General features: G+C 28.5%; 1 protein-coding gene across 1 annotated transcript; it reads right to left on the reverse strand.

Annotated features, from left to right (window-relative positions):
• Positions 1-3,200: 3,200 nt before the first annotated feature.
• Positions 3,201-5,858, reverse strand: LOC145276698 (neuropeptide F receptor-like). The gene has a single exon (XM_080127890.1). The coding sequence runs from the start codon at positions 5,833-5,835 to the stop codon at positions 4,825-4,827; it is 1,011 nt and encodes a 336-aa protein (XP_079984016.1). The 5' UTR covers positions 5,836-5,858; the 3' UTR covers positions 3,201-4,824.
• Positions 5,859-11,699: the final 5,841 nt, after the last annotated feature.

Here is an 11,699-nt window from a genome sequence, read left to right on the forward strand (position 1 = left end):
TATATATATTTATGTATGCGTATAAATTTGTTTAAGAAAATTTGCCCACCAAACTCCTCCGTTAGCTTTTTGTCTACAGACATATAAACTTAATATATAGGGTATTCAAACCGACGTGAAAGTTTATATTAGGGGTTAAGCCGGGGAAAATTTTTAAATTGCATTTTCTTTCTAAATAACGCTCTACAACCGCTCCCAGTTATCACAAGAAGGTATTCTGCACTTCAGAAAGATCACCCTTCGTAACTGCATCATAAACTCATTGGGATAACATAATATTTCCCTTTTCCGTTGCAAAAATCATAAAGTCTCCCCAGAATTATTCCGCTCCTTATGATTGGATGATCCCTGACCATTCCTATACTTTGGAATAACGGTATTAGCATCCTAAATGAAAGATAATGTACCATTTGAACATGGCGTCGCAATGATACCTACTTTTGTACTGTGAGTAAATTGCTCGCTCGCCTGACTTGTAACTTTTGTTTCAGTAATTAATTATACTATTAACAAACATAGCGCACTATACTGAATTTTTTCTTTGTATATATTTTCCCCAACTGTCCCCTCTCTCTTTCTCGCTTCAAAGACAAATATTTTTGTCTCTCTGTCGCTCGCTCACAATTTAGATTTTCGTAAACAAATAATTTAGCTTTTCTAAAAAAAATACTTATTCCAAATACAATGGTTTAAAGAATCCTCACTTACCCTACACCCCTAATTGATGTACCACCCTTTTATTGAATAAACGAATAAATCTACATTCATTAGTAGATAGTTAATATAATTTTCTTTCTTTACTGATATTACTAAGCTCCAACACAATTTGTTGAGTTTTGCATTATCTAGATGAGTTTCATGTAAAAGAATTGATTTCATTATGTTACTTTTAATTCCTATATATATATATATATATATATATATATATATATATATATATATACATATACATACATATATATATATATATAGAGAGAGAGAGAGTTTTTTAGAGACAGAAGGGGGTTTCGTATTATCTACTTAAATGTAATAACTTCTGTTTTTACTTAATTGAATACGATATATTTTCATAACTTTTCATATTTTAATAACCTACCCTTATTTAGGCATTGATCACAGGTGAAGTAATTACTGAAAATACTTGAAATGATATATAATATGTATGTATATTTACATGTATACATATATATATTTATATATTTACCCATGTATATACATACACACGCACACACACACACACACACATATATATATATATATATATATATATATATATATATATATATATATATATATACATGCGAATAATGGAAATATTATTCCAACGAAATAGAAAATAAAAACATAGTCTTGAAATAAAGACTAAACGCTGATGAACACATAACTCGGTTTGTTCCTGTTTATTTATTTCTCTTTCTCTCTGTCTCTCTATCTCTCTGTTTCTCTCTGTCTCTCTATGTCTCTCTCTCTCTCTATATATATATAAAATATAGAGAGAGAGAGATAGAGAGACAGAGAGAAACAGAGAGACATATATCTATCTATATATATATATATATAAACATAGATATCTTGGAATTATTTATTTTAGAGCTATACATTACATATTTTAGGATGAACAATATTTTCATTGACAATAAGGATTTTAAATTTTCAAGTGTTTAAACGGATTTTAGGATGCATAATACCAGGACATTTTATTCGTTTTAATTTAATGCTTGTATCGACTTCATATTTGAATGTATAAAAAAAACAAAAACATCCATTAGACTGACATTTCCTATATATATATATATATATATATATATATATATATATATACCTGTGTATGTATGCATATATTCGTATGTGTCTGTGCGGGTTTGAAGCACGTGTGAGCCGCCGATGAAGGAGATACATACTGTTCTTCTTTGTGTGGAGTTGCTTTGATAACTCATTAATCCATACGTATGCATACCACAATACGTCAATATTGTAAAAATACATGATAAAATTGAAAAAACTTTGCAAAAAACAAATACGCAAAAATGTATATCTTTTAATAAATTAGTTTGAACATTATTATCTTTATTTGTGTTTATTTAATGTCTTATAAAATATTTTTACCAAAACATAAATACTGTATTTCTCTTTATAAAATTAAAAGCATAGTATTTCAATACATCATTATTTTTATATATAAAATTTTAATATTCTAAAATAAAAATTTAGTTACAATATTTGTTTTAATACTCTCATATTAAATGATTGTATTACAGACATTTTTAAGACAACATTTTTTTTCAAAGAATAAACTAATAAAATAGTAAACAAGAAAACAAATCAAATGATAATAAATTACATTAACATGTAATATTTTAAAATCACATTAAACAATATTATTTTAAAAACCACATAAAATATATTATTTTTAAAATCACATTTAATATATCATTTGACAAATAATATCAAAACATCCCTTTTGTAAAATCACATTACATATATTGTTTTAAAAGTCCATTAAAAAGTATTAATTCTTTATTTACATTAAAGAATATTTAAAAATACAATATCTATAAAAAATTATTACTATCATAATGACATTAAAATTAGTTTCAAATTACATAAAAACATCATTAATAAAATAATAGTATACAAATAATTACAAAATATTATTGTGAAAACCATTAAATGGGTAATACTTCTAAACTCAAATTAAAATATATAATTCTAAAAAAATTTACATGAGTAAATCTTCCCAGTAGTTTTATAATTTTATAGTGGAAATATTATTTGAAAAATACATTAAATATATTATTTTAAAACTCACAGTAAAAATATTATTTTAAAAACACATGTAATATATAATTAAAAAATACAATGCCTATTACAAGTAAAAAAAAATCACATTAAAATGTGTTATTTTTAAAATTACATTAAAAATATATATGTTTAAAATCACATTAAAAAGTGTAATTTTTAAAATACTTTAAGAAGTACTATGTAAAAAACAATTAAAAATCACATAAAAATGTACTGTTTCTAAAATCATTAAAACGCATTATTTTGAAATTGCAATAGCTATTAAAAAGTACTATTTTGAAATTGCAATAGCTATTAAAAAGTACTATTTTGAAATTGCAATAGCTATTAAAAAGTACTATTTTGAAATTGCAATAGCTATTAAAAAGTACTATTTTGAAATTGCAATAGCTATTAAAAAGTACTATTTTGAAATTGCAATAGCTATTAAAAAGTACTATTTTGAAATTGCAATAGCTATTAAAAAGTACTATTTTGAAATTGCAATAGCTATTAAAAAGTACTATTTTGAAATTGCAATAGCTATTAAAAAGTACTATTTTGAAAAGACTTCTACAAAAGTAAACTGTACAAGTGGTTCCGATATTTTTATAAGTGACAAAAATATAACCCGTATGAGTTGGATTACTTTTCCAACACGTCAGTCGATGTAACATCAGACCTTCTTAAGCTGACACTTTTATGGGTGGTTGAAGATTTAATTCTCAGTGGTGGCCATGTTTCGAATACAATTGTAAATAATATGAACGATATTTAATAATTTCCCCGTTATTGGTAACGGAATAAAAGTAAAAATATGCCCGTTTGATATTCCATGTAAATTCTCGTATCCCACTAAAAATTTTCCGATTTCGACAAATACGCCTGACGAAGAAAGGAGGTTAAATTGCGTGAAACGTCATGTACACTACAATAAAAACGAGAACAATAGTCCGAATAATCTAAATAACAATAATTAGTAATTATCAGTTTGATGTAATATGTTTGACTGAAAAAAACTGTCAGCAGTTTGATGACTACACATTTATCTGAATGTAATTTGATATTTCTATTTGGCTATTTTTAGTGTTCAATTGCAGTATCTACGGAAATTTTCAGGTGCTACCTTCCGCAGAAATATTAATACGTAACTTAACGTATTCTATCTGATTCATAGTTCTCATCGATATCGATTAAGTAACTCAAAAGTCTACAACAATTAAATTTTTCCATGTTTTTGTTTCATCCAACTTCTGTAAGTATTCTCAGTAATCAAGGGGCCTATTTCCTTGAACTTATACTTTATCTTTATAGGAAGTATTTTGATATTCGAATATTGCATTAAAATATTTCTCAATATTTTCCCAAACACTGAGATAGTAAAAAAATAGATAATATAATTTTCATCTCCTTATTTTTCTATTCAAATATGTTATGGTATATCTTTCTCACGGTCTTTTGATCTTAATAGCTTCCAGGATAAGAATTAATTAAGTTTTCTTAACTATCTAATTGCGTTCCGTTACTCGAGCTAAAATCATGAAGATTAGGTGCGTTATTCCTCGCAAAAAGCTAGTGTGGATATGTAATTCCGAGTAGATATAATTTGGTTTGGGAACACTATCTAATTTTGAATATTTGGTGAAGGTTTACTTGTAGAAAAAAAGTATCCTTATTCCAACATGATAGCTACTAGACACAAAATTTATATTTAGTAGAAAGTTAGCATTAAATTTTGAATGATCTTACTTAAACTTCTGACCACATGTACAGTTCGTATATCGACTTTTATATGCCTTGCCATCGCTAGAATTAGTTTTTAATCTCTAGGTAATAGATGTAAAATAGCACCAGCGTGTGCCATTTTGTCTATCATTAAAATAGTACACGTTTATGCAATTTTATCTATTAGAAAAAAATAGAGAATAAGCAAAGACACATTGTAGAAAACGAGTCCCGCAAATCTCAGAAGGGTCCCAAATATTTAGACAGTACATAAAATGCATCTTAATAATTGCATTAATTTTTAATTGGTCACGGCGTTCATTTATTTCGCGATTTGAACTTACATGGTTCAAATATCCGACGGACCTCTCGTCGGAAACAGTTGCAGTAAAACCCGTACACAAACGGATTCAATGAACTATTGAGAGCCCATAGATTTAAAATTATGTGATTGAAAATCTTCGATTCGATAGAAATTTCTTTTATGGGAAATAATTTGAAAATAATTTGATGAATCACCAGCGGTAAAAAACTGATAAAGAACAGGAAAGTGATGCCGAATGTGATCTTGGTTGTTTGGATTAGTTTTTTTCTAGCTGAACTCGATAGAGATCTGATACTGTTTGGAATATCCGAGGACGCGTGGCTTATTGTGATGTGTATGTAATAGTCTCTTAGTTTCCTCCACATAAAAGCATACAGAACGAGAATTACTATGATAATAGTAATTGCCGAAATACAAAGGAAACACCAATAATAAACTACAAATCCATTAGTTGGATCTTGCATACATTCGTATCCTTGACTATTTGACCCTGCAATTTTTCTGCGAGTTTTTTTATAAATGAAGATGCTTGGAGATGCTATTGTCGCTGCTGAACAAGCGACGATTATTGAAACACAGGTTATAAAATTCGTTGGCAGGAACAACTGAGTTGGGCGACACATCTTTTTGTAGCGCTCAATTGCGATTACTAAAAGTGTGAACGCCGAAGCAATAGCTGAGCCATATACAACGAAACCTGTAATTTTGCAAAGTGCTTCGCTTGGGTAGATCAAAGGGAGACGTAACACTATCAGACATAAAGGCAGTCCAATTGAACATGATAACAGATCAATAATCGCGAGAAGGCCAATAAAACGTTGAACAAACGTTTTCTTTAAACGCCGTACAAATACATAAATAACTAAAATGTTACCAATGACGCCAAAAACCATGAGGAACATGAGAATTATAAATGCTGGAATCCTGAATGTAAATTCATCTTCGTTATATTCAGAAATAGTTCGAGAAGTATTAGTAAAGTTGAAATTAATTATTTCCGCCATTATATATATATATATATATATATATATATATATATATATATATATATATATATATATATATGGAGCAAAAATTAGGATATTAAATGTTTTATAAATTATATCAAAGGTACTTAGGTTTCATTATTTAATGTATTTTAAAAAAATAGTATAATATAAGCGAATAACTACAATAGTTGTTTTTCCTTGATCACACTTAATTAACAATGATATTAATTGAATTATTTAATAATTGAAGTTCCTTTTATATAGTACCAAGCTACTTTCAATATTTAAATACTTATTTACGTAATTTTAATAACTATTTTCCAAAGAAAAAACTTATAAGTTAATGTTTAATGTTATTATTTTAGTTTTATTATTTCATTTCTATTAAATATGCTATCTTTAAAAAAAACAGTAATTCATTAAAGTACGTAAATCAAAAAATAAGTCACGAAACAAATTCGCTATATAATCTGCTAATTAATTTGTTAAGAAGTAAGTAAAATAAAAACGATTTTTATAACAAATGAGCTGTGTTATTTTTAAGTAATACAATAAGAATCATCTCATTATTGTAACAAAATATGAGTTGTGTTATTATTGTAAGTAATAAAATATGAGCGGTGTTATTATTGTAATAAAATGTGATCTATGTTATTATTGTAGATGAGAAAATATTAGTTGTGTCATCATTGTAGATAAGAAAATATGAGTTGTGTTATCATCGTAGATAAGAAAATATTAGTTGTGTTATTATTGTAGATAACAAAATATGAGTTGTGTTTTTATTGTAAGTAATAAAATATCAGTCGTGTCATTATTGTAAGTAATAATTATGAGTTGTTTTATTCTTGTAAGTTATAAAGTATGAGTTGTGTTATTATTATAAGTAATAAAATATGAGTTGTGTTATCATTGTAGATAACAAAATATGAGTTGTGTTATTATTGTAAGTAATAAAGTATGAGTTGTGTCATTATTGTAGGAAATAAAATATGAGTTGTGTTTTTATTGAAGATAATAAAATTTGAGTTGTTTTATTATTGTAAGTAATACAATAGGAGTTTTGTTTTTCTAAGTAAGTAATAAATGATAATGAGTATTTATGACAATGGTCGCAATTGGCGTTTTTGCGGGTATCTAAGAATTTGGAGAATTATAAAAATAATTACAAAATTTAAATGATATATATTAATGCAGATATATAAACAAATAAATGATATTTGTATGTAATATACACATGATATATATAAAATACACCGTAACATTCATCATATAAGTAACATAAATATTCATATAGCAGACGAAATCATACAATGAATATATAAAAGATTACCGTATATATTGTTCAATTGTTATAAAAAATAAAGCAGAACCCAGAAATATTTTCAATCCAGTCGAAATTAAACATAACTTTTAAACACTTTCAATTGGTAATCCAGAATTTGCTTTGATCTCTTTTCTGTTGGTAACTATATTTGATTAGAAAACATTTTAGTACATAGTAAGAAGGTCAGCATTATACTGTGACATATCATTGCGTACATAAATAATGTGACGTTAGATGTGACGAGATCATAGATATATGCTTGAGTTCAATAAATAGTTTACTGTTGATTAGTCCGGTGAATACGCTTTTAGTCCAATACTTTGTGTAACCAATATACGTTGTCATTATTTCTTCTTTGACGGATCTATTGTTGTTGTGTTAATCCAAGATATTCATCGCGAGAATTATCTTTTCTGAAAAAAGAAACATTTTTTAGTTTCAGAATTATTTTCTGAAATTGAAAGTCTGCAGAAATTCCTGATAATTGGCGTGTATTTTTATCGACTGGAATTATGAACCAGAAATTCCAATTAGTCGGTAAGCAATTCACAGTTAACGTAAGATTTTTCGTGTTTATGTTCTCCAAGATCCGAGTACATGAACAAATGGAGTAAATAAGCCATTTAAACCACGAAATCAAAATGACAAGTTTGCACAACTATAAGTGATAAATACAATATTTTTTCCTTTAATCAAAATATTTATATTTTTAAAATATTATGCTCATTGAATAAATATTTTTTGATAATAAAAATATTAGTCACAATACTTGAATGTGAATTTGAACATGTCAGGAAGCATCTTAATTGATCCGCGCTCCAGAAAATCCATGGTGTTATGAGAATGCTCATAACGTTGTTGATTTGTTTTCATAAGGAAATCACTCCGAATGGATGTGTGTTGTTTATCTTAAAGATCCATATTGGCGTGCTTTCCAGAATACTGCACGGAAAAAGGCGAGCAGGGTATTTCCATATTGCTTGCGAAGTCGTTATTGTATGCGTTTCTCTTGAAAATATACATAAGTTCATATGAAATATGCATAAATGTATTAACGAACCAAACATTTCGCATCATTTATTTGCTTTTTGTGCACTCGGCATCCTTATATAGGCAACGATGTAATTCTGGTGGTAATGAGTGAAAGTCATCGTATTTAAACAAGGAACTTAAATAATAAAAACAATTGCCCATATCCGTCTTTTTTGAAAAACACCCGTGACCGAATTACTAATAATAATGAAAATAACCTGAACTCTTATTATTTCAAGCAGTTAATAATATGAAAATTGTCAATTCGAATGCATCACCCTATTATACGCATTATAAGTAGGATTTACTATGTAACACCAAAATAGAACAAAATTGAAAATAAAAACGTTCCTTTATTTGGAATTTCCACTTCGCATTTAAGCACACAGTTATTATTGTAATAGAATCACTCGACCTTAAATAGTAATAGAAACTAAAGAAAAAAGAATGTACAGACACATTATTACTGTTAGTATCAATATATTTTATACTAGTAGGCTGCCCGACGCTGGGCGGTCGTGTAATACGCTTAAATATGTCATTTAATAAATTCATGTTTCGTATTTAGCATTATAAAGCAAATTCTCTATTCATTATATTCTAGAGAATTGGTAAATATAGAAAACTTAACTTTGACATTCGTAAAAAAAAATGGCCGTTCCATTTACTTCCCTTTTTTCTGTTGAAATCACAGTGGTTGGTGATAAATATATGATGGTGGTAATTACTGTCTATAGTTGTTTCATCTTTTATCTATTTATCCTAATCTATAATATTTAAGAATAAATATTCTATAGTTCATTCTCATTTTATTATTTTTTGTCGAGAAATAGATGCTAGATTCTCCATAGAATTGTATATAAGAATCAAGTCCTCTGTCCATATATACAAATATGTTTATTATAATAATGTTACGTTTGTGTTCAACAAATTGTATCGATTAGACACGTTACATGAGTTTAAATAGGGAACAAGCCACACATAAAATATTAAACAGAAGACATTAAAGTTTCGTTTTTATTGTTTCATTCGAGGAGGTACTCAGTTATTTACTAAGATTTTGTAATAATTTTATTTTTAAACTGATAAACTTCATTATGAGTGGAGTTCCCACCGTATGCAAATTTTCAGTTTCAATTGAACTTTTTGTAAAATTTGATTTTTTATACGAGGTTAAAGCTTAGACTCTAAGTAATAATTTTAGTCCGAGTGAGCAACGACCAGATTGTGTCTTCATACATTTCCGCCATTTTACAAAATGGGCGCCAACCAAATCTAATTAACGTCGATATCTTTGAAACTATTCAACCTTGAAACGTAAATTTGGCATTTATACCTAGATTTTCATAGTGACGGAATCCAATCAGACAATTTTGACTACATTAGAGTGTTTTTGTCTTGAAAAGGTAAATTACACGATATGTGTTATAGTACATATTCTCTTGTTGTGTTTGTGTGTATGCATACTGGTTATGGGTGCTAATTATATACTGTCAGCGTGTAACATAGATCTGTCATTAATAATCTCAAACTCGTAACAATACTTACATGCTAGTGTGATTGATCAGGCGATGAAATGTGAGCTGTGCATCCTTGGAAAATATGCAAATCAATTATGAAATTACATCTCGATCGGATGCTGTGGGATCAACAGAGAAATATATAACACTATTTCGGGATAACGTAGCTACACCAAAAATGATTCGATATAGTACCTAGTCAAGAACACAACCAGGTTCCTCAATTCACAGTAAATCTCAATCATGGTAGTGGACCAGCAACTCCCTGATCTTGCCAAAAAAAATGCAATGGAATTTCCCTGAACTATTTGAAAAAGACAGGTTCCTGGTGATATTCAGAGGGATCCATATTGAAATGGCTTCGTGGGCGACTATTGGAGATTTCCTTCGAGGGTCTGGATGGCCTGAAGCTTTAGCAGAAGCTGGCATTGCCTTGACAGAAGCTGCAGCGACATCTTACTTGAGTGCAAATAATCCAATGAGAACACGGTATTGTTGTGGGATACAAATCATCCCTATTTGAGAACTAAGTGGAATCAAACCAGTCCTATTTCTGGTTTCAGAGACTAAATGGAGACATTACTACCATGTTTAACCGCATGCTACCAACACGTTCCTCTCATACCACTTAAGTGGTTCCTGTATTCTTTATGATAAATACATATTTTATTTTTACACTTTACTTTGGTTTGTTCTATTTGTAAATCCTAGAACGGCTCTACACTACTGGCTGACGAGGATGAATGAAGGACTTTTCGGATCAACAATGATGGATGACGAATATTCGGGCAAGGATTCACTCTAAAAAACAGCCATTGGAAAACATTTGACGACCAAAGTGATTTAAGAAAAAAGAACACAGGCGGAAATTCGGAATAATTTATCCTACACTCGGGGGAAATTCGAAGCTTTAAAAGTATTTATTTTTCGAAAGTTCGGTGAAGAACTGGAAAAACTACTTGTCTACGTTGGGAAAAAAACATTCAAGCGTAAAAATCCAGAAACACGGGGTAAAGAAGACTTAAAAAAAGGACAACAATTATTTCCGAAATGAGGATTTTACAAAGACATCGTCAAAAGCCTTATCTTGCTGTTGAAAACGATACCAGAAGTGTAACTAAGATTTGAAACAGAACTCATAAGACAACTGCGTTGAGAATTATTACAATTGAATTAACGAGACCAAGTTTTCAGTAAGTACAAAAATATTTTTCCATCTCTATAAATACAAGTAATGTTGAAAAAAAATTTGTCGTTCTAAAAAGCATGTCTCGCTAATGCGTCTTATTGGTAAAAGGCATTAGCATTAAGAAAAGGAAAAAAAGCTCCTAAAAAGTAAATGATAGCAAATTTAATTTTCTTTGCTAAAGCGAGTATTTGAACAAAATAAAGAAGACGTCGGATTTTAATAAGATTAAAATGCACGTCAAAAAAGAAAAAAAAACGATTTCGCTAAGCACGAAAAATAAAGTGTTAATGAGAAAAGGACATTCTTTTTCGTACAGAAATAAAAAAGAATAGCCACTATTAAATAAATGCTATAAACTGTCTTTCACAGATAAAGAGCTAATTCTTTATAAGGAAAAAAGAGGGGGTAATGTGTAGGATCAATAAGAAATTGAAACTAGTTCCTACACGTTACAAAAATTTAAAAATGGCGAATCAGATTTTGGAAATGGTAAAATTCCAACAAAGTCAACAATTAGAACTTGAAAATATGTCCCGAAAAGAACAATTGGCAATACAGAAAAAAACGAAGAGAAGCAGTTAAATCTAATGATCTACTGCGAGGTAAAACAGGAAAGAGAAAGGAAAGAAATGAAAGAACCAATATTGGAAAAGCAGTTAGATTTAATGAAATACTTCGACGAAAAACAGGAAAGAGAAAAAAAAAGAAATGAATGAACAAATATTCGAATTGAAAAAAATTACATGTAGAACAAAAAAAGCAGACATATAAAAAATGGATTTGATAACAATTTTTAGTAAATAAGAACAGC

This window comes from Euprymna scolopes, chromosome 5 (genome assembly GCF_053919585.1).
Source record: "Euprymna scolopes isolate OS-2025 chromosome 5, ASM5391958v1, whole genome shotgun sequence".
NCBI classification, from domain to species: Eukaryota; Metazoa; Mollusca; class Cephalopoda; order Sepiida; family Sepiolidae; genus Euprymna; species Euprymna scolopes.

What these genes read in the sequence shown, in the direction of transcription:
- LOC145276698 (XM_080127890.1), bottom strand. Translation starts at nt 5,835, where the DNA reads ATGGCGGAAATAATTAATTTCAACTTTACTAATACTTCTCGAACTATT.